Below are 24811 nucleotides of genomic sequence, written 5' to 3' on the forward strand. Positions count from 1 at the left end.
CATCATCAGCAGCAAAAGCGTCAACACAGTGAGTAGCTGAGAAGGTTCGCGTGTTGCCTTACGAATGCGTAGTCGGCACTTTGGCGCTGTACTCGCAGTAGGCATTCCGGGACAGTTTTAAACGGCTACGGCTACTGCTACTGGCACATCCGTTCCTTTCCTTGTGGCCTGGTTGAGCTACCCACCGAGAATCTAAGCAAGGCTACTGATTGAAAAGGGAATGCGAAAGGGCCCGATTACACAATCGGGTTCTGTTCTTGAAGCGAAGCTCAAGCGTCCTCAACCTGCCACGGTGGTCTAGTGTTCATGGCGCTCGACTGCTTACCCGAAGGTCGCGGGATCGAATGCCAGCCGCGGCAGCCGCATTTTCGATGGACGCGACGCGAAAATATTTGAGGCTCGTGTACATAGATGTAGGTGCAGGTTAAAAAAACTCAGGTGGTCGAAATTCCCGGAAACCTCTACTAAAGCGTCCCTCATAATCATATCCTGGTTTTGGGACGTTATAGCCCAGATAATATTATTATTACAAGCATCATCCGACTTTTTGTTGCAACAATATATAAATATGGGCGTGTAAAAGCAAGATATATCATCCCTACCTCTTTCCGCCGACTTATTCACTCCCCACCATAAGAGCATCCAACTACCTATAAAAGTGGAAGATGTTGACGCTGCAGTTTTTTTTCCGCATGCTGAACGGTCCCTGTAACTGCAACAATCACGTACGCTGCACTCTGACTCCATGACATGAAAGCATCACCTATCCTGTGGTCTTGGCAGAACACCTCGTGGGAATCACGAAACGTTCCCTCTAATTGAGAATTCTGTTGCATCCTTCAACTGGTTAAAACGGGCAGGTGCCCTACCGACCATTCCTCATACAGGCTAGTCACCATAACCAGTTGGTTCAGCAAGGTGAGGTGAAGTATGCTATGGCCGAAATTAAGGGGAGTCTTGGAAAGCAACAATTACTCACCCGGATGTATGACCCGATTTAGAAGAGGCCGATCTTCCGTTGACGGTGTAGTCAACCTGATAACCAACAAAGAAATGTGTTGCGTATTAGAGTACTGCACCCGTATGTACATTAGCTCTTTTATTGTTTCGCTGGAAGAAGTCTAACCTACACTGTGAAAAATAGTTGTAAATTTACAGATAAAATACATGAAATTTCTGTGTCGCGAAAGAAACTTTCCCTAAATGTGCCATGAAGGAAATCTGTTAAAACGAGAAACCGAAATTTTCTGTTATTTTTGACCTTCAGCAAAACAAACGACACAAAATTGAACCTCCACAGTTTTAAATACCTGAAAGATTACAAATGTCCATAAAATAACATTTCATGTTTTTCTGGTTTCTCGTACAATGCTATTTTGATTGATTAATATTCAGAGCCTTTTCTGCGGTTCTACGTTCATTCCTCGCGGGCCCCTACATTTACAAGATGGCTACCGCTCACGTCGAAGCGCGGCTACGCATGGCGGCAGTGTAAAGCGCGGCTACGGCACCCTCCGTCTCCTGCTTTTTGTGCGTCTGTCATTGAAAGGTGGGTGGTTTGCATCTAACTGGAGTTCCTTACAGCAAGGTCTCATTGTTATGCCTGCCCGCTTTCGAAATTCGCTCTCGCGTAGTTTCTAATTCAGCTTTGTGTCGGCAGGGCGCGCGACCACAACGTTGTGCGAGAGCCGGAATTCCTGCCATGCTTTGGTAGAAATACTGATGAGGCTTTGTAAGTGGTGCTTGAGGGAACGCCTGCTGTTGTACCACATTTATTTCTTTGCCGGTAGCGGCAGCGTACGTCAAAATATGCGAATTTGTACTTGGACGGTTGCAGAGCGCTTACTACAGCGTTCGCCGCGCACTTCATGTGCGTTCTCTGCGGGCAGTCATTAACGAGATTTCGCTGTGCAGAACAATGAGAGGTATTTGTTCACCTTACCCGCTTTGTTTCTTTATTACATAAAACCTGTGTATTCTGTGTTTCCGCACGTATCTTTTGCTTGTAGCTTGGCCCGAACTAATGAAGTGTGTATAACTCAGCTCAGATGACCGAGCGACGTTATATAATTCTTTTTTTAAATGAAAGTGCAAACGGTGCTTTTTTGTGTGTTTATCTACGTGTAATAGGTAGCTTTCTCCTGCATAGTGAACATGGCCCTGAGCAATGGCGTTGTGGCTTGGTGTACGGTGTTTTGTGTTTTGTAGTGGTCATTGCATGATAAGGTCTGCTTGGTTGCATAATGCTATGTATTTTGAACATTGCTGGCGGGAGCGTGCGAACGCATAGCTTCTGGGCGTAGTATCATTGGATGACCTTCCTTACGAAGCATTAAGTTCCTGGCTGAAGATAGATAACCTAGGTAAACCTAGTTTACCGAATGGACGTGTGGGGCACATCCACTCGGTAAACTGATACCTCGAGTGACTAGCCAATGGGACACGGGCTTGACGTGTACACGCGCTTCCTTGCGTCATCGCATTCCGCCTGCGTTGTGGTGGAGCACGGCTTCTCCTCGGTAGGAGAAACTCGGCGCGTTTGGTATTGGCGTGATCCCTGCTGGAGCTCATTTATTTATTCATTTATTCATGTTACCCTACAGGCCCCAGATGAGCATTGAGTAGGGGGGTTACAGAAAAATCTCAATACATAAAGCTTAAAAAGAAATGATAACGAAGAAAAAACAAAGAAAATTGTACAATGGAAGGGAGAAGAACAAACACTATAAGCAAATGCAGCAAAATACAAAATGGAAGAAAAAATGAAGCATATTTATACAAAATCAAGGGAACATATAAACCTGCAGTTGCTCACGACATTTGGCCGGATCTCTCAAAGAAACAATTTCATCCGGAAGGCTATTCCAAAGTGCGATGGCGCGTGGCAATGCGGAATTATTGAATGACTGTGTGTTGGCGAAGATGCGTCTGAAACTGAGATGATTATGAAGTCGACTAGATGTGCGCGAAGGAATGTCAAGCGATAGAGGACTGGCCCACGAATTGTAGTAGTACTTATGGAGGAGGCATAGACGGATGACAGAGCGGCGGGAATCGAAGTTAGGGTAATATCGCGTTTGATTTGGGTGATGCTGGAGTGGCGATTATACATTGAAGTGATGAAGCGGGCTGCACGATTTCCGATGGATTCCAGTTTATCTTTTAGGTATTGTTGATGCGGAGACCAGATCGACGAAGCGTATTCTAGCTGAGGGCGTACAAACGTTTGGTAGGCCTGTTGCCGAATGGTAGATGGGGAATGACGCAGATTCCGGCGCAAGAATCCCAGTGTTCTGTTTGCTTTCGCGCATATCTTGTCGATGTGAGTACACCAGGCAAGATTAGTACAAATATGAACACCAAGGTATTTGTAAGTAGATGAACGGGGAATTTCAGCGGGGGAGCGCCATAATATTTCTAAAGGAATTCCAGCTATCCTGAACAGACCTGTAGGTGAATGATCGAAGAAATGTATTGTGTAGGAAGACATCAAATTCAGCGTTCATTTGATTGTAATTTGCCTTGCTAGAATCCCTGATTACCTTGCGCTGAATACCCGGAAATTTTAGTGGAATATTAATTGAAAACTGTAGAAGGTTGTGATCGCTAAAACCGTCTAATTGCACAATTGGACCTACGGTATGTGGCTCTGTTGTCAGAATAAGATCTAAAATATTAGTATCGCGAGTGGGCTCTGAGACAAGCTGGGTGAAATTAAAGTCAAAACATAGTTCGATCAATTCACTTGACGTACTGCTCGAAGAAGACATGCGAGACCAATAAATATCAGGAAAATTAAAATCACCAAATAAGAAAATTTTTCTGGTGGGAAACAGCTCAAGAGCCCTGGAAACACTTTTGTGAAGCTCAGACACGAAAAGGCGGTCAGAAGAAGGTGGGCGATAGCATACGCCCATCAATAATTTTCCAGGTAAGGTAGGACAGGCGACCCAGACTATATCAAGGGGAGTGTCATTATCAACAAGGAAGGAAGGTATAGTTCGTTTGATGGCTAACAGCACGCCGCCACCCTTTTTATGTGCCCGGTCATGGCGATAAATGGAGTACTGATTAGATACGCGTTAGATTCGCGTTAGATACGCGTTAGATACGCGTTAGAATGTTAGATACGAGTTTGTTATCCGTGGTTTACACGCAACGGCGTGAGGCCGTGAAGACCTCTGGAAAGTGGGCTCAAGTGCACTCGTAGTACAGGCGGTGAATCGTGGCACATGCCACATGTGATCTCTCAGTGGAGCACCAAAGCCGACGCCGCTGTTCTAGCCGTTCGTGAAGGCTTATTGTGGACATCGATCGTGACTACCGTTAAAGAATCCCGGTTTCCGGAGAGCGGACTTTGTTTTTAGTGGCGTATTGAAGGGCGAATGAATCTTTCGTTGGCTCTCGCCCGTTTTGTTCACCAGTGCTTGGCGGCAGTAGTTATTAGACTTCCATCGTCGAATAAAAGTACCGATACAACTTTTGAATAACGCAACCAAGTTACGAGATGTGTTCGTCGCTGAACGCGAATTTTTATTGCGATAGCAATTATATGGACAGTCTCGGCTGGATTCTGCCGTCGCCGTCATGCTCTGTATATGTATAAGTATGTATATATATATAAAATTCCCAAAGAAAAATAATTCAGAAAATTGCTTCCGAAGCGCGGAATCGAACCAGGGACCTATTGCTCCGCAGCGAGTGGCGCTATCCACTACGCCACGAAACGCAGATCATCCACGTAGCTAACGGCGAGCGTTATATACACAGCCTTTGCCGCTGGACGGACTCAGAGACGGCAGACGCTTATAGGCGTTTCTTCATTACCAGCGAGATGGCGCTAGGAGCGCGACGGGCGCATTTAAAAGTCGGCGAGCTCGCTCGCTTCCGCTGTCTGCTCGCGCGGTTTTCTCGTGGTGAGGGGAAGAGGGGTGTTTCAAGTTTTCAACGTGATGTCCGCGCTCATGTTACGGAGCGTACGAAAGTCACTCGAGCTCAAGGGACGCCGCTAAACGAACAAGCAGAAGATGAGCGCGAACTATCAAGTGTCACAGCTCGACACTTGAAGCACGCTAATTTCTTTCGCTGCTTCGGCCGCCTTTGCAACAGGACCGCTGTTCAAACTGAGAGTATCCATTGGCGAGCCTCACTTCGTATAGCATTAGTTTCTTGCTATTGCACTCATTGCTTCGCCCTTGGGGCGCAACTGTGACTTTTTTTAGCTCTGTGAGGCGCACGTTGTCGCGCGTGAGGTTTAGGGCGTCTGAAAAAAAAAAAGACGTGTGCACGTTTTGGTCGACAGGTTTAGAAGGACATCCGTTGTATACCTCCGCCCTATCGACATGTAGGCTACAAAAATAGCAGCTTGGCACATAACAGCGGCTCTCGAACTGCTCAGACGACTGGCATATGACGGATTGGTCTGTGTGTTAGCCAGCTATGCTACCGCGACAGATGTGCCTTGTTTATTTGACGGCGCTGTTTCCTGCCAAATGACGCCATGTGAAACAAACCGTAATTACTCTAATATTATGGCTGAAAAAATAACATCTACTCCTTTAAGCGCATCACTCCTTGAATGAAGTGAATTGGTCATTAGAAATGTTCTGCGATTTGCAAACATTTACAATATTCTATAGGTCTTGAACATATGTATTGTGTTGCTCTTTTGCGGAGAAGCAAATTTCATGCTATGTAGTGTACAGCACGGAATAGTCAGGAATTGGCGTACCAAGGTGAGGGTTCAACCCCCCCCCCCCTATTAATTGTTAGGTTTTGCATGTGTAAGTATGCACGCACAAACATACATAAAGAGCGGTTGAACCCCTCCCCCGAAAAGAATTTCTGGCTACGGCCCTGCAGGCAGGTGCAACTCGTCTTCTGGCCCAATGGCTTAGCCCAACTCGAACGAGTTTTTCAGTAAGAATAAAAACCATTTGACACTCTAGTTTTCATAAAACGAAAGACATTTTGCTTCATCTCAGGTGGCAAGTTTTCCCAGAGTGATACAGATCATTGGACAAATTTCCCCACCACGTGCCCTTTATAAATTGATTCCTGGTAACGAAAAAGTGTGACGGAAATCGCAACTTGGTGGCTCGCTAGCCCAAATAATGAAATAGTCGACGCGAAGCAACCGTCATTGCGAACGTCATTGCGCATGCATTGTTGATTCCTTGCGTAAACACTTTCTGCAATGGAGGTCCACTGAGCGCGCCCACGTGCTCATGTGTTATTCGTCTGCATGCTTAGCCTCACGTCCGTGCAAATGCGAATGCTTTAAAGGCTTTTTGAAAGCATTAGGAATACGTTTCAATTAGTTATAGCATATAATGTTAAAGATTCATTCTCTCTGAATTGACAAAAATGTTTGTTACAGTCAGGCATTAGCCTCCTTTCCTTTCTTCTTATAGCTTTACAGAAGTGCTTACCGTTATAACAGACTTTTCTATTTCTTTCGGTAATTACAGTTTTTTTATTTATTTCAGCGATGCATGTCTGCAGTCTCTGTGGTACCACAAAGGCAACTGTGCCACGTTTCATGAAGTGTGCCGCACTGCACAAAACACGAATGCATTCTGCATGAAGTGCCCATTGGAACAGCACAGAAAAGTGTTCCGAGAATTCCTTCTCTTGAGCAGTGCTACGAGATACCGAGGACGAAAATAGGACTAAAGAAGACGAAGTCCAAAAGGATTTATATGGTTGTGTGTCATGGAAGCCCAAATTACCTGCACTAAGACACAACAAAATGGATTACACTAAGTTGGCACTGATGCTATAGTGCCCTAAGGTGGCGCTGCAACTCGAGCTACCAGAAGGTAAGAGAATTATTTGACAGTGGCCTGCTCCTCAAATTGTTCGCTGCATTAATTTACCTTCTATTATTGAGAGCGTTTATTTATTTTTATTTCATATCACATCTACAATGTCTGTAGTTCAATAAAAAATATTGGCTAACTTTTTAATTGTCTTCGTATGCTTGTTTGAACTCCAGGGTACAGGAGTTTTAATGGCTACTTATCGCATAATTAACTTCATAACTTTTATCATTGCAGGCAAGTACAAGTGAAGATAACGTCGAAGACGTGCCGTGCTCCCCTTTCATCATTGGCAAAGGTATTTCTATGGATACTTGCAATATATTGCTGAATATTTCTAAACAATAAATATTTTGTTCCAAGATTAAACTTTCTGACTGCCGGGGCATTTACCATCTGTATTGATGCCCATGCTGTGATCGAATCCACCACACGGTGCCAGGCATTCAAGTTGATGTTCTTTACACACTTAGACTTTACTATTGAATACCGCAAGGAGGTCAGCCTAACCCTGGAGTTCAGACAAAGGTAAAACTTAATGTGATTTTTCTGAGTTTTTGGACAAGATTCATGCAACTAACTTAGATCAAGCCACATTAGATAGTACAAAAGTAGACAAGTACTGGGGAATTTCCAATATCTGATACTACACTCCCATTTGGCTAAGCCAGTGAGGGTTCTGATGGAAGGAATGACCAAATAGAAATGTTTAGCTTAAGTGTAAAACTGTCTACGGGAATTTTGAGCTGTCATAAAAGATTTTAAATAATGATAGTATATAGAACGGTTGACGTGTGAAGTATTTTTAATCACTGTTTAATGAGGATATCGAAGGGGCACCAGGTAACATGAAAATTTTCATTAATTTAAATAAGAGCTAGCACTTTTTTATGCAGTTCTGCTGCCGGAGCAAGGTGTGTGTACGGGCTAGTTGGTATACCATATTGTGAGCACAACGCAGACAGAGAAAGAGGCACAATAACCAAAGGACCGACGAGGAATGGCGCGGTCAAGCGAGAATTCCCTGTAAGCAAAATAGGCACAGATTGCATCAGCGACACGTCTATAAGTTTATTTCGCATATATAGCTACACACGACTTTTTCATATCTCTTATTGTTTGCAATGGAGAATATGTGCACGCATGCGCTTTAGGATTAGTAAGTTCTTTCCCTGATTGTCTAGGGCAATGCCTTAAAATCCGTGGTGAAAATTGTGCCCGTGGTGTACCGTCGTCCACTTTGTCCGGGTCTATCGCGCTACAATGGTTTCAGTGTAATGTTTAGCAGATCTAAATTGTGAAACCAATAGTGCCAACCATGCAATCATGCGTGTGCACTTAGAAAAGTAGGATAGCTCGGAGGTGTTTTCTGGTCCTAGCAAGCACATGCACTGTTTAATAACACCTTTGTTTTGCTTATAAGCATGGTAGCTTTGTTTTGACCTTGGGCTATGCGCGCACAATGTCACAAAGCTCATACATGGTGGAAGCTGTTGAAGATGAGGACCTTCAGCAGCATTCCGCAAGTTGACATAAAACTCGCTTGTTACATTCCGATGGGCAAACGATCAGTTGCCGGCCAATTTTTCGGTGACAAAATGATCATCACGTGGGCGTGGTGGTGTTGCTCGCGGAGGTACGTAATAAGGGATGGGCTGAGAAAACGTTTCGGCTTAATAAACGGGGTCTTGGGCCGCGGTCTCATCGTGAACGATGAACTTAATGATAGGAATCGTGCCTTTTACTCTTATGCAAAATAGGTACTGGACTTGCACATTCATCAAGAAAAAGAAAACGCATTGATATAATAGTCATTTGTTTATTTTTTCTTGATACTCTCGATAATTTTGCACTCTGTTAATTCAGACGTTTTTTTCTGGACCCGTGAAATCCGAATTAATGAGCTCTTACTGTAGTTGGGTGAGTGTTTAAAAGCACATGAACCTTGCTCTGTGAGGAACATTATTTCCTGTCAAGTCCTTACATTGCAATAAATGACTTGAGCGCTCTACCAACATAATCAATGTTGTTCTCAGTGTGGCCAATTATGTTCAGCATAATCATGCAACTGTCTGGTGCGCATAAAAATATCATTATTCGTTTTTAGGGCAGCCGCCGCACTCAACCCTGACAGAGGGAGCAAGGTCGAGAAGTCAAGAAAGCAGCGCTGCCTCACACCACAAATGACCAACTTAAAGCTCTGCGAGACTATGAATGCTAAGTGTTTCAACGAAAAATTTGCAGTGTCATTATGAATATACCGCATTTACTTGAACCTTAGCCGATTTTTTTTTCGAAAAAATGATGTGCGAAAGTGGGGGGAGGGGGGTGTCGGCTTAGATTCGAGTACAATGATTAAGCTTTTTTTTTTTCTGGCCTTGCTCTTTTCGCGGGTCGGCTTATAATCGGGGCCGGCCTAGATTCGAGTAAATACGGTATATCTACACATTTTCCCAACCAGTTTGAATCTACGGTGACAACATGTACGCAGTTTTCATTATTTTGAAGCTGTATACATGCCGCATTTCCTGTGCTTAAATAAAGATTTGTTTCTTTTATCATGAAAGGAGAATCTACTAAACGTGCCTGTTTTTATTGCGTTATTTACTAGAGTGCTAGAAGCAACACCTCGTGAGTGTAGCTCCAAGAAGTTCACGATGACCGCTGCGGTAGTACAGTGGCTCCGGTGCTCGGCTGCTTACCCGAAAGTCGCGGGTAAGTCGCGAAATTTCGACAGGGGAGAAATGCTAGAGGCCCGTGCACTCTGCGACGTCAGCCCACGTTAGAAACACCAGATGGCCGAAATTTCGGGAGCTCTCCACTACGGTGGGCCTCGTAATCATATCCTGGTTTTGGCTCGTAAAAGCCCAGATATTATTTAAAAAATAGGAATATATCTGGATTATGCAAACGTAATATAGTGGTATTTTTGCCATTGCATTTGGCTAAACAAAATATTTTTGCGTATCGCTTGTGCAAGTGACATAACTACTTTTTAGTACTGAGGAATGCTTGTCTATGACAATATATATAAGCTGATCTTTATGCATAAAAATTATGTTCCCGAATTAAAATGCAGTAATGAAATAGCAGGAAGGCAGTAACAGAAAACACAGCCTTTGTGACTCGATATCCGAACTTGTACTTATGGATAACGTTTGTGTAAACGAAAACGGACACTATTAGCGAAATAACAAAAAATGAAAACAGAAAACAGTTTTTTCAGTGTCTGAACAGTGAAACATGTTTTAAACATAAAATTTCTGTACTGTAAAAGAGAAAATAACAGTGAAATAACAGAAAGAAGACAAACAGAAAACCAAGTTTTTTTCTGAAACGGAAAACTGAACATTGTGTTTATGCAGAAAATTTCTGTAAAGTAAACGAAAAAAATCTGTTAAAACACAGAAAACATCAAAATAGAAAACATAGCTTTACAGAAATTTTGTGGCAAGAGAGCTGCCAGACAATTTCGGTTTTTTTCACAAAAATATTTTTTACAGTGTACTTGTTTTATACTCACAAAGTGTGCTTTCAATAGCGTTTGCAACCTGTATTCAGGAGTTCTTAATTTCTAGAATAAAACACAGAGGAGGAGCGCATAAATAAGTGTTTCCAATGGATTGGCCTATCGACTTTATGTATTGATACAAAAAAATTCGGCGGATCTTACGTACCGTGGGAGTCGATGTTATGCGAAGCATGCGGCGGGAAGGTGGCTGGGGCGGATTTTTTTTTTTTTTAAAGACGATAGTCTTTCTTGGGGAACTTAAACGCCGAAATTTTGGTCTGTCTTTCTGTCTGTCTGTCTGTCTGTCTTTCTGTTTGTCGGCACGTCCCTCGATTCAGCCACTCGGCCAAAGTTGAACCACTTGTCCGAGGGCCAGCCATCGTGAACGGCTGACTAGGTTCATACTTGTGTACATTGTTGATCAAAAAGCAAACATTACGCATATCTGCGGCGCAACGTCACTAGGTATGTATTAGGTGGTGTGTTCCTTTAATAGAAAATACATAGATACGTAATTCTAGACACCCTAGTTTCTTAAGCTGCGCTGAAAATGCGACCGCGCCGAAACTTGGCTTCCTCCGTGCCCTCTGCATGAGCTCATTGTTGTGTTTCGGTTTCGGTTCAGCATTGCACTGTACGAATACTTTATGTACGAATGGCATGGGGCGCCGCTCTGGCATTCCTGCTTTACCCAGACGACGTGAATATAAAAGAGTGTGTGGAGAGTACTCGTTGAGTGCGGACGTTTCTTCTGCTTCGGCGCTTCGCGCCAAACCGCGTGTTCGGGCTGGCTGGCGTCCCCGCCGGTCGCGTTGGTCACCGCCGGTCTTCGCCTGCTGCTGCGCCGGGACTACCAGCCCGCAACACAGCATTCACGTTTCCCGACGTATTGCCAGATGGCGTTCATATCTCACGCAGCGCCTCTTCTATCGTCTTTAGACGACATTTGCAGCGAAGCACGCAGATACGCGGCCAATTTTTTTACTGAGCGACACGTTACATAATGACGCTAAAGATTTGTTTAAATTTTATACGCACACATATATGTTTAAGAGCCGCATATGTGTTATATAACCAGTTATTTACGGTTGTGTAACGCTGCCAATGGCAACGTTGGTATTACCAACACCAGATGCGGTAAGCTGATATGTAGTGCTTGTACGTGTCCCGATAGCGCACGCGCGTTTCACGAACACGTGTGCATGTGTGGAAGTTCTTGACAGTTCTTGAACAAGGGCATCATCACCGTGATCAGTGAGCACCAGCAGCTGGTCATGACTTGTTATAGGATCTGGTCGTGATCGTGGTGACGAGGGGTCCATGTGTAGTGAAGTATGTGGTATAGTAGAGCTGTTGGAATTCGTGGATGCCTCGGTCATTTCGTCGACAAGTTTTCTGTTGATAGAGCCGGTGACATGTCGGAACCTGAAGCCACCCTTCGCGTTGGTGAGGTATAGGTCGTCGAGGCTTGTAGGCCTGGATAGTGCTACGTAGACCAACATCAGTGGATGGCGCGTGTCGTATTCGTAGACTACCTGGGCGTATATGGCCTACGTAGCCTAGTCTACAAAGCAGCTGTCAATCAATCTGGCATCATCCTCAGTCAGCATGAGGCCATCGCCCAGCCTCCTAAGAAATGGAGAGCACACTGCGTCGTTCTGGCGGACGAACTGCACTTTACGGTGCGGTGATGTAGATGTCATATGTAACTTTCGTTATTATATTCCTCCGGGATTGCGCACTGCTTCAATATAGCTTGCTGAAACATAGGAATACAAACTTTATGTTTCTTAGACTGCTATATAAGCGGAGCCCACACTGGAACCACAGACGTTAATCTGATACGACGCCTGTATCGTACGAATACACATCGTAGGAGTATCATGCAGTGTTTATTGCTTTCTTGTAAAATTAGATAGCAAGCGCCACAACCACATTTGACGTTGCACCGATATTACGCCTCCGTAGGCTCTTTTTCCAAACCAGTTTATAGATCTGGCGTGGCTCAGTGGTAGAATGCCTGATTGCCACACAGAATGCTTGGCTTCGATTCCTGCTGGGGTCCTTACTTTCATCCTTTCCATTCGTCCAGTAAACGCTGGCGATGCTCGTTTTCCTTAACGCTCTAGCATTTAAGTTACCAATGTCTGTTCTCGCCGTTCCTGGGTAGATATAAACTGTCAATCACCTGTGGCGCATACCCGTACACCGTGGCCCGTGGGGAAACGGGTATGTGCCACACGTGTCTGGAGGAAACGGTTTGACGACGTACGCGACAGGATTTTCACGTTATGCATGTCATGACCCGACAATCATATTCGTCAAGTCATCTTACCCTCCCATGCCAATTTTGGTCTGCGCCAAGTCAAGCAGGCGATCATGAGAGCACCCAGACGTAGGCGGCTAGATATATGATAGATAGATAGATACGTAGATTGAAACGCTCAAATTGTGAAAGGTTCGCTAAGAAATGCTTCGCATTTAAAACGTTCATGCCTCTCCAATGTACGCGAAATGGTCACGCAGGTAATGGCATCATTTCCATTGGCTGTGGCGATATCGGACTCGGACAACGACACCATCTTCGACTGCACGATTGCCAACCGAACTGAGATCGACTACGAAGTCAAGAGAGCGACGTTCGTCGTGATCACTGGCGGGTTCGGCGAGTTGCCAAAGTAAGCGCCGTTCGACCACGACGCGCGTTTTATGGAACCGCACAAGCGGTGGCGCGTGATTAAGTTTATTTTTAGAAAGAAAATGTACATATAGCTTGGCTGACTCTGGCGAGTTGGGTGTTAGCGCCTGAGTTTTTTTGTAGTGTCTTCGTAATGTGTTTGTTGCGCGCACGCTAGATTACTCTAATAAATAGTTACCAACTTCAGAAATTTCAGTCATCTTATGGCTAAGCAATGACATAGCAGAGAACGTAACAAAATTCCCATGTGCAATGCAGCAAAGGCACAGCAGGACAGTGCGGTAAGCTTCATTGGTGTACTGTAATATGAACCCGCATGCACGCATAAATGTTGTATGAAAAATAGTTGTCTGCTTTAGATAATGTACATCAATCGCTTGTTCAAAGAAGGAAAAAAAGGAATTAATTGAATACAGAAGATCAGCGCAAATGTCGGCGAATAGTTTTTACCAGTGCTAATGGGGAATATTCAAAATATGCAGCACTGTCTCTCGATAAGCCCATAAGCTGAATCCGCCATGTTTCGTTCGACGCGATAACGAAGCCAGTCGCATAACGCAGTCTGTCAGATGCTAGCTGCTGGATGTTTTTGGCTTATCTTCGTTCTACAATGACTTCCCAATGCTTCGTCGCCGCTCAGGCAACGAGGGAACCCTGACAACGCCAAGAACACGGTAACACTAGTTTTAATTGAGTTTATCAGTTACCTGTAAGAAGAAAAAGAAAGTACCGTCGCGAACTTGTTCGTCAACAGGATCGGCACTGTGCTTTGGTTAGGAAATAACCGGCCCAAGCAAAATTGCTCTTCAACATCAGTTCTTATTTCTCCGTGCAGTTTATTTGCTCGCTGCAACATAACCTAAACTTGCAGAACGATATTAAGATATATGCATTTTAAAACAGATGGCCGACGTCTCAACATGCGCGAGAGAGCCTGATTGGTGAACATTAGCTTGTCGGTTTTGCAGTTAGACGAAAGCAATGATTTACGCATGTAAACGTGTGTAGATAGTGCCAGAGACGCTGCTGCGTGTGTCCGCGGAAAAGCAATGCCGCTACACGAGGCTCTATTGGTGCAAAGATCCCAACAGTCCGAATTCCGTGTCTGCCCTTCGCTTTACAGCCCCTTATGCCTCCTTCTTTCTTTTAAGGTCCAAGCACTTAGAGGCCCGGCGTATCGTCCATCCATATATCTCATATGGCGTGGTCGCGCTCACAGGAAAGCGCTCAATGCAGGCCATAACAAGGCCATAACAATGCTCAAAACTGGGTTGAAATGAACGAACAAGGTCTGAACTAACATAATTACCAGAAGTAATCGCAATAATTTACTTAAAAGTGCTAAAAACGTTTCGAATACCTGCGGCTGACTCCGGAGTCGCTCAAGAGAGGGCGCCACCGCCTCGCTAAGCGAGCAAAGCCCCTCCCCCGCATTTCGCAGGTGCAGAAAGAGCCTGATGGAGCTGAACTCTCGTAACAAGCGGGAAGTCGATAAGGCGCGGAAAAGATATGGCGATGTCACACGCTGATTTTGCAAATCTCCCTAACAAGATTCTACTCCTGCCGGGGAAGCCCTGTTTGACGGGCAGATGTTTGAACATCAGGCTCAGAGAACATTTCAGCTCTCTAAAAGGTTCGCCATACTCGCATCTCGCGATGCACTGTCGGCAGTGCGGGTGTGAACCGCTTTTGTCTGACACGGCGGTGATATACCGGAACCGGAACAAGCTGTCCAGAGAGATTGTAAAAGCGTTTTTAATTCTCAAGAGCGATTCCGTATGTGTTAGCCAGGCTTCATTGAGCCTACTCCCGTGTGAGATAGCTTTCCTTTCGGCCAACTTGGCTGCTACCCTTGCCGCGTGACAGGAACTTTCGATTCTGGGCATGCGTGCGTGTTTTTAGTGTGATGTTTTCGAGTGTATCAGTGTTTGACTGCGCGGATTTGCGCGTTTTATTGTTGTTATCAATTTAGGCATAATATATGATCAAGGTGAGTCGGCGTCATGACATTCACAGCAGTGTCAGTTGTTCTCTCCATGGTGACAATGTGGTGGTGTGATCTAAGATGAATAGGCGAGGATTCAGGAAATAAACTTTAGTTTGAAGTTGGCGCTTGTCCTGTGCACTTATTCTTCGCTTGTGTCCGTGTCTCTTTGCGCTACCTGCCTTAACATGAGTTCCCACAAACTAGCCCAGTTATCCGTTCTCGTATGTTTGAGACCACACTCTAAAAACTGATACTCCTGCAGTGAGAGTTATAGAGCTGTGTTACTCCCACAGATCTCATTATACTCTCTCTCAGGGAGGCGCTTTACTCTCTTTTGGCCAGGAGGAGTGAAAAGGCCTTTCACTCCTCCTGGCGAAAGAGAGTTCCACTTGATAGTTATATTAATTGCTTGTCTAGTTTGTGTTGGCTAGGGGAGATTTAAGGTAACAGCAAGCAGTAAGCAGCATATAAAATTTTCAGTATGCACGCATTTCATAGTTGGCAGAAGCAGGATGGTGCAGTGCTTACAGGCAGGTGCTATGTGCACAGCTGGTTTAGTCCGAAGTGCTGTGAGAAAGACAACATCTAGAAGTTGCTTTGGCATAAACAGAGCTTTATGTTTAAATGTAAATTAAAAAATTGAGGCTGTCCACTGTGGCATGCCTCATAAGTACTATATATCTATATTTGTCCCGTCTAGCCTAGGATTTTAAATAATTTATTTGGGAGAACTTGCACTAAGTTTTGAGGATAAATGAATTATTTTTGTAATAGGAGTTGCCTCCACAAAACAACAAGCAACACTGCACACTAGCTATTGTACCTTGTTCTTTTGCTAGGTGTATAAAAACATGGCAGCAAAACATGGACAAGCAATTGAGCCTCGTCTTTCTGTATTATAATGCTGCGTCTTTCTAGGTATTACAAGAATGAAAGTGTGCTGCACACTCTGCATATCTCACAAGAAAATACTTGGCAGCTTCTTAATTTTGTATTTTTCTGTTTTTTTGGAAAAGTCTGCAGTAAGAGAAGACAAGTGGGTATTTTGTATGGATGCAGAAAGCTTAAGACTTCTTTGCTTGATATCTTTTTCAGGAAGACTGAACACTTTTGGCAAAGCAGCAACAGTCCTGGCCCACCTGTTTGTCTACAAGACGGTCTCTTCTGTGAACACTCCTGTGCCTTACAGTATACTATACTGATGATCTTGTACATCTCTCAGTATTTAGGATTGTCAGCACTTGGACTGCTGCACTGTGTTATGCACGGTGCTGAGTCCAAACTTTCCAATAACAGTATGCATTTGAAAATTTTACATGGCTTGAAAAGATGCTGAATGTAAACTCATTTAATTTACTAAGCATGGTTCTTTACTGTTTTACAGCCGTTATTTATTCTCTGGTCAATTTTTATTCAACCTCATGGCATGTCCAGTCCTTGGCTCTAATGTGCCAAGCCACCACCAGTATTGATGGGCAATTTTTAATTCAAAGCATGTTATTGCCTAACTCCGAGGTAACTTTCCTGTCACGGTATTCGCGGATTCATTTTCAATGTGGCACTTCTGCATGAGCCATAAATTGAGCTGTTGAAGGTGACGAGGAACCAATTTTCCGGTCGCATTTCATGGCACTAGCGGGCATGTAAATATTGTAACCATTGGTCTACTATTTATGCATAATAATGCGGGTGAATAGGGTTGCGAAATAATCCCATGTTCCCAAGCTTAACTTTATAAATTTACATTATTTCTTAAAAATATGTGAATAAAGGCGACTGTGTTTACAAACCTTGGCAGATGGATCTATGGTCGACACCACAGGTCTTTATACAAAACACTGAACTGCACAATCATGCGTAACATGTTTTCATGCCTGAGGGCAAACTAATGCTATATATAAGAAAAATGGTACACCACCATGCCTAAGTGTTGCAAGCCTTTATTACTTATCGAGTTGCCTTCATGTGTAAGCAGACACCAAGTTCTCTGTGCATCAGAGGCATAGGCAGAAATTTTTTTCGGGGGGGGTCGTCTCCTTGATTTGAAGTGGGAGCCGGGCAGGCAGATGTGTTCAGTTGTCATTTTGGGCTCTGTATGCCATAGCAAAAAAAATTTCCAAGGGGGGGGGGCGAGGGATGCCCGGTGGTGTGCCCCCCTGGCTACGCCACTGCTGTGCATGCCATCTCTTTGGATTGTACTTGCATACTGGCATTTCGAAGTGTATGTGTCTTGCTTTGTGATGAATTTTCGAACTATACTTTCATAATATTTTACTGCTGTGAATTAGTGCTCAGGTTGCATTGTGTATGTTGTTTCATCTCTTCAATAATGAGCATAGGTTCTGTGGTGGATGAAAATGTATAATTTACATTTACATTGTGAATGTTATTGTTTTGATTCTAATAAAGTGCTACAACCAGCATTTATTGTATCATTTGAAGTTTTAAGAATTTGTAATGCATTCAAACAAAAAAGTCCTTGTACATGTTGTGGTAGCCTCGATGCTCACCGGAGCCGAAGACTACCGCGGGTTCAGGCTTAGCGAGCCACAGGGCCGCGTCTACCGTCGCCTGCTTACGTTTAGCGCACCGCTCCGCACGCGCTCAGCTAGCAAAGGCGTTGAGCGCCGCGCAGCATAAACACAGTGTTCGATCAAACATATACACACAAACACTTTAATTGCCTTCGGCGGCACCCCGACACACACAGTACAGCGTCCGCTCCCGGGCACGGGGAAGCAAAAGGGCTTCCCGACGCGGACGATACACCAAGGGGTTCCGCGAAGCACGTCGCAGCTCGCAATGGCGAGCTTTGACACGCCGCTCGGGAAAAGGTCCCTCGCGGCTATGCTGCGCACCCTCGCGATGACCACTGGGCCTGGTCGCGGGAGCTAGGGCAATCTCCGTACGCATAGGCCTCCGGCAAGTGCGACTCGGCGTGGTACGACCGCGCGCGAGCACTAGGCACCGCTCTTTGGCTTCACGTACGAACCGGAGCTAGCACTGAGGTAAACACGCCTGCAAGGATGCCGAGGCACCCAGGCAGGCTACAGGCCAGCGATTCCCAAAGGGGACGTTGGACCGGAAGGAAAATACGTGCTTACCCAGCGGCGTCCGAGGAGAGAGAGAGTTCGTCCTGGCGTGCCCGCGCGTCAGTCGCCGAATTTCGCGGCTCTCCGACCGCGCGCAGCGCCACCACGAGTGTCGGCGCGTAGCGCAAAATGGCGCCACTCGCCGTCGCGGGAGAACGGGAGAGGGAAAGGATTCGAAATGCCCGCGCAGTGGCTTCGGGCGCGCCTCGGATCCCCACATCCTCCTCTCCTTAAATCACCCTATACCGGTCTGCAAAGGCAGCCGGTCGTCGCCCATGCATGCAAAGGCGTTATGCAATGAGCAACAGCTAACCTCAGCCCAGGCCCACAACTGCTGCTAATTACTCTACAAATTAAAAAAAATGAAAAAAAAGAAATAATAACACAATACACTTGAAATACACTATACTATACAATATGGTGCTACGGAAGGGGGTAAAAGAAATTAAGGCGAGTGTTCGTGATGCTCACGCGGGAGAGCGTCCACGGCGCGGTGGGGAGGCGATGCGTAATGTTGCTGGCCAGAGTGCGAAGCAAGAGGCCTGTTTGATGTCCGCATGCCCGGAACGGGCTCACCTTCGGCTCGTCGCTCTAGTCGACGACAGACCCGCGAGTCCGACGAACGCCGCTTCGGTGGTGGTTCGGAGGTCCCGAATTCCAGGCTGGATGACCAAAGACCGCGCTGGGACGGCCGGTCCTTCTGCTGTAATCCTGCAAGGCGTCCCCGGCGTCGGCAGAGAGCCGGGCGCAGCTACCATGTCAGCTAGCCTCGCGCAGCAGCCGTGAGGCAGACGGCAGCTAGGCTTCTCGACGACGGCCGAGACAAGGACACAGCCGGCCGGTCCGCCTGACTGTCAGCGGGTTCCCGAACACCTCCAGGGTCCACGGCGATAGGGTGAAGGTGGTTTCCTATGGTGTCGTCACCACGCCGCACACTTCCAGGGCACGCACAGATCCACCACTGCACGTACACACACACACACACGCACACACAGCTCCGAAGACGGGCTTCTCCCAACGCGCCACGCGATGGAAGGCGCGTAGCGTCCTTCGTACCTCTCCCCCCCGCATAAGCACCAGTATGCACGACCCCTTCCGCAGGCAAAAGAAAAAAAACACAGCGAAAAGCAAACAAAACAAAATGACACTCCATACGCGGAAAATACGAAAAAAAAAACACATCAAGTATAAACATGAACACTCAAACAAACAAAAATAGCAGCAAACTGGGCGGGGCCCACTTCTTTGCGAGCACAGGCCGTAAAGAAGTTAGGCAACTGAGGCTAGATAGCAATGTGAGGGCCTTCGGTTGCGGAAATAAGTCCGCCGTGCGGAGCGAAATCACTAAGGTGACCGCTTCCTCAGATTATACCGGTGCGTGGTCCGAATGCGGTCCGCCGTCCCGGGTGTGCCCCGTTGCTTGCGTGCAGTGCCACTGGGCGCTGGCGGGAGCTCGTCAGACCTCGACGCAAAGGCTTTCAGGTCTGCGATGTGGGCACGGCTGAGTTTTCCCGAAAGGGGATCTTTCAGCAAGTACGCGAGCGGAGTCCAAGCTTTCTCCACTCGGTACGGACCAAGCCACTTAGGAGCGAGCGAGGCTGAGAACCCCTTGCTCGCGTCGCTAAGAGCGTGGTTGCGCTTCAGGACAAGATCACCTACCTTAGATGAAAGATGGCGATGTTTCCGGTCATACTGGGCCTTCTGCGCCGCCCTGGCCGATGCCAAACTCTGCCTTGCTCTACTGAGAGCTCGACAAAGCCTGTCCCGAAGCTTTGATGCGTAAGCAGAACAGTCTGCTGGTGCTTCCTCGTCTCCGAGCTGGCATTGCATGACACTGGTCACGGGATCTGCCAACTCTCTTCCGAAGTTGAGGAAAGCGGGAGAGAAACCAGTAGAGCGACTCTCGGAGGTTCGGATTGCGAACGCAAGCTCACTCAAATGGTCTGCCCAGTCCTTTTGACTTTCGGCAAAGGCCGCCAACATCGGTTTGAGCGTACGATTGGTTCGCTCCGTCAAATTGGACTGCGGATGGTAGGGCGAAGTGGTGCAGTGATTAATTCCTAGGGAACGGCACGTGTCACCAAACACCCGAGCGGTGAAATACGACGCGTTGTCAGTAATCAGTCTTTCCGGAAAGCCGAACCGACAAAACACTTCCTGCAGCCTCTCAAGCACCGCTCGCGCTGTCACCTTCCGAAGCGGAAACAATTCCACCCACTTCGAAAAATGATCCACGACTACCATCAGATGTATGAACCCCTGCTTGCTTCTGAGGAACGGCCCCATTAGGTCGCAGGTGGCTACTTGCCACGGACGCTCACTGACAATCGGTTTCATCAGGCCGGGCGGCTTGCCACCCCTTGATTTCACCGCTTGACAGACATGGCAGGAACGGCAATAGCGGAAAATGTCACGCTTCATGCCAAGCCAGGTCACAGTCTTGCTCAGTTTTGCAAAAACTTTGGAGCCACTCAGGTGACCGGCCATGGGTTCGTCGTGAGAGGATCGCAACAGTGCGGCTCTCAGACTTTTGGGCATAACCACCTTAAACGGGTCCACGGACTCCTCATCGGTGGCTATGTATTTCAGCAGGAGCCCGTCACGGTCCAGCAAGTATGTATCCGCGGCGGGGGACCCAGCGACACACGCCGGTTCCCGTCCCCCTGCGCCCGCCGCACTACCAGCAGCGTCACGGCGCTCCGTCTCCCTGAGACCGTCGCTCAACTCGCGACAAAACGGATCATCTTGCTGGGCCTTCAGTTGCTCTTGCCTGCTGAAAGCGATTCCCATTCTCCCAAAGGGGAGCCTGGTATCGTTCCCACTCAGGACTGCAGCCATCGCTGCCGCTTGCGTCGGCGTCATGGGTTCGCTTACGTGTTGCTCACCCTCTCGCCCGCGTCGCGGCGCGCTGCTTGCCTGACTCGCGGAAAGGATTCGCTCGTCGGCGCACTCACCCTTCTCTCCGCTCGGCGGCTCGGCTGCCGTTTCGCCCCCGACGCTTGCTTGCGCAAAGGCACCGCTAGCGGTTGTCGCACCAGAATCCAGGCTCCCGGTAGACACTGGGGCACGAGATGGCGCGTCAGCTACCACGTTAGTGCTCCCCTTCCGATACTGCACTGAAAAGTCATAATGCTGTATTAGGAGAGCCCAGCGCGCCAGCCTGCCCGCAGGCTCACGGAGCCGCATCAGCCAGCTTAGCGCGCTGTGATCTGTTTGCACCACAAACTTCGTCCCATCCAGGTAGACATCAAACTTCCGCAGTGCAAACACGATGGCGAGACACTCCCTCTCGGTCACGGAATAATTCTTCTCCGCGGGTATCAGCGAGCGGCTGGCAAAGGCCAGCGGCTGCAACACGCCATCGTATTCCTGTAGGAGAACTGCTCCTAATCCCAGATCACTCGCGTCAGTCTGGACAACAAACGGTCTGGTCAGGTCGGGGAGCTTGAGCTGCGCTGTCTCCGCAATGGCGCTAGACAGACGGCAAAACGCCTCTTGCTGCTCAGGTCCCCATCGCCACACCGCAGACTTACCCAAGAGCTTGGTCAAGGGCGCCTGCACTCGGGCACAGGACGGAATGAACGACCGGTAAAAGTTGGCCATTCCAAGAAAGCGGCGCAGGCCGCGTACGTCCTTGGGCACGGGGAAATCGAGGATTGCTCGAAGTTTCTCCCGGTCTGGCTCAATGGAGCCTTCGCCCAGCGTAAACCCAAGTAACTGAACTCGAGTCTGCGCTAATTGGGCTTTCGCGGGATTTAACGTCATCCCGGCAGCCCTCACCCTTCCGAGCACATCGGCAACATGGGCCAAGTGCTCTTCGAAGGTTTGTGAATAAATCACGATGTCGTCGAGGTAGCACATGCAGTATGACCACTTTGCTTCCCCGAGGACGCGGTCCATGAGTCTCTGAAAAGTCGCAGGAGCATTACAAAGACCAAAGGGCATACGAGTGAACTCAAACAACCCTCTGTGGGAGGTGAACGCGGTCTTGCACCGGTCACGCTCATCCATCCGGACCTGTAGGTAACCTTTGGAGGCATCTAACGTGGTGAAGTACCGCGCAGTGCCGAGGTTTCCTACGATGGAGCTAATCGTGGGGAGCGGATAGGCATCCTTACGAGTCACTCCGTTCAGACGGCGGTAGTCTACGCACAGGCGATGACTGCCATCTTTCTTAGGCACCAACACAATTGGAGACGCCCAGGCGCTGGACGAACGGCGAACAATGCCAGCTGAAAGCATATCGTCCAGCAAGCCGTCAATAACCTGCCTCTTGGCCAGGCTGACGGGCCTGGGGTTACACTTCAAAGGAAGCGCGTCGCCAGTTTCGATCGCGTGGCTCACCAACTCAGTACAGCCCGGCTGATCGGTGAAGAGCTCGTCGTACTCGCGTAACAGTGCCGACAAACGAGCCTTCTGTGTATCATCCAAATGAGTCGCACAGGCGGTCAAAGGATGCGGAGCCTCTGCGTGTCGTGCCGCTCGATCCCGATGGGGATTTTGAGCCGACGAGCGCATAGCGCAGGGGCCTGCCCCCGAACTTTGCACGCGACACGGTTCCGACGCCTCTACTGCACAGGCAGTTGTATACGCCGGCGGGCTGATGAACGGCTTCAGCTGGGAAAAAGGTCCGTCGCGATAGCCTCCATTCGCAATGTCCACAACGATACCGGTTTTTAGGAGAAAGTCCCGACCGAGAATCACAGGAACACTGAGCCCTGGAAGATGAACGAAACGCGTGCGTCTCCTTCGATCTCCCCATGTGACGGTCAACCTTGCGGCGCCAGCCGACTGGGCCACGCCTTTCGCGAGGGTGAATGTCGTTCGGCTGTCCCGCAAGCGCACCGAGTGCTTCTGCAAGTGGGACAACACCTGTTCGCCAAACAACGAAGCGCTTGCGCCCGTGTCTAGCAACGCCGAAAATTCGCGGCCGGCAATAATGACCGAAATAAACGGCGCGTGCGCACCAGCAAGACTGCTTGCCCGGTACGCGGAGGGGAGAAGCAAGGGTTCGGCCGCTCGTGCCTTCACGAACGACCCGCGCCCCCGTTTCCCTGCCTCACAGGAGGCCTAGATACGGGACACTCCCTCGCTATGTGCCCTCGCTCGCGGCAGCGGAAGCAGCGCATTCCGACCCGGGAAAGGGAAGATGCGCCGTCGCGGCCCCTCTCCCGAGGAGGAGCAGCCTCTAGCGGCAGGGGTCGGTTCGCCTGTTGATCAAAGGATCTGTTATGACGAGTGTCACCCTCATCGATGCGCTGGGTCGGATAGCGTCCCTGCTCGCGCGCGTCGAGTTGCGGTGCAGCACAGGCTGCTGCGCGCCTCGCGTACGCGTAGGGATCTAGAGCGCGATCGCTCAGCTCCCAACTGTGCCCGCTTCTAGCGGGAGCCGCAAAGGCAGCTCCGGCGGGCTGTTGCCGTTGGGGAGAGGGCACGGCCCCTCCCCACGCGCAGCGCGGTTCAAGGGCCACGCTGGCTGGCGGTGGCGGGCGATAGGCGCGCGCGGCGAGAATGTCGCCTTGAATGCGCTTCGCCTCGGCGGCCAATTCCTCTAAATCTCGGAAGCGGCTGCCGCGCAGGTACGCCGAAAAGGTCGGATGTGCCTGCCTGATCACCCGTTCGACGCGTTCCTCGTTCGAAGCTCTGGGCTCAGCGATAGAGAAAAGGTCTTCCATCGCGCGTACGTACTCCTGAAGCGACTCATCAGGAGCTTGCGTGCGGAGCTCGAGCTCGCGCCGCATCCTACTCTCGTAGTCAGCGGGTAAGAATTCGCGCAGGAAGGCCGCGCGGAACTCATCGAGGGTTGCTGCTCGGTGGCCTGAAAGCCGATACCACCTAGCCGCCGTGTCAGTCAGTGCAGCTGGGACGACGCGTCCGAGCACCTCCTGATCGTCCAGACCCGTGGCTCTCTGGTAACGTGTGAGGGAGTCCAGGTAATCGCGTGCACTTTGCAGATCACCGTACCCGCTGTAGGTCGGAACGGCCAACATGACAGTGGGATGAGTGCGTTTCGGAACAGCCGAAAGCGTTTGGACTGCCCCTGTGAGCGCCTGTATCATTTGGGCGGCATTTTGCAGCAGCGTCTGTGCACCTGCTTCAAAGGAAGCTGTCGGTGCGTTAACGGCGCGTTCGAGCGGTGGGGAACTGTCTCCGAGCTCGATAAGCGGCGCGGTTTCAAAAGGGATACCGGCCGTAGCACCGTTCTCGGGGAGCGCCTGTTGCGCATGCTGCTCGAAGGGGGCAGTGGCCCTGTTTTCGAGCGAAGCGGTATCTGCTAAAAACGACAGCGGACAAAACTCACGCCTAGCAGACATAACGCGGGTAACACGGCGAGCCTGATACGCAAAGGCGTGCTGACTCGACTAAGTCCAATCAAAGGCTTAATGAGCCTTTGATACCGCGTTGGGCGCCAGTGTGGTAGCCTCGATGCTCACCGGAGCCGAAGACTACCGCGGGTTCAGGCTTAGCGAGCCACAGGGCCGCGTCTACCGTCGCCTGCTTACGTTTAACGCACCGCTCCGCACGCGCTCAGCTAGCAAAGGCGTTGAGCGCCGCGCAGCATAAACACAGTGTTCGATCAAACATATACACACAAACACTTTAATTGCCTTCGGCGGCACCCCGACACACACAGTACAGCGTCCGCTCCCGGGCACGGGGAAGCAAAAGGGCTTCCCGACGCGGACGATACACCAAGGGGTT

General features: G+C 48.5%; 1 protein-coding gene across 1 annotated transcript in view; it reads right to left on the reverse strand.

The window, feature by feature from the left end:
- The window catches only part of LOC119398669 (uncharacterized), a 40254-nt gene extending 16013 nt beyond the window's left edge, over nt 1-24241 (reverse strand). The window contains exon 1 of the mRNA XM_049417382.1: nt 23355-24241. Within this exon, the coding sequence (XP_049273339.1) occupies nt 23355-24168 (814 nt within the window). The 5' untranslated portion in view covers nt 24169-24241. The remainder of the gene's footprint in view (nt 1-23354) is intronic.
- Nucleotides 24242-24811: the final 570 nt, after the last annotated feature.

Source organism: Rhipicephalus sanguineus, chromosome 7 (genome assembly GCF_013339695.2).
Source record: "Rhipicephalus sanguineus isolate Rsan-2018 chromosome 7, BIME_Rsan_1.4, whole genome shotgun sequence".
In the NCBI taxonomy this organism is placed as follows: Eukaryota; Metazoa; Arthropoda; class Arachnida; order Ixodida; family Ixodidae; genus Rhipicephalus; species Rhipicephalus sanguineus.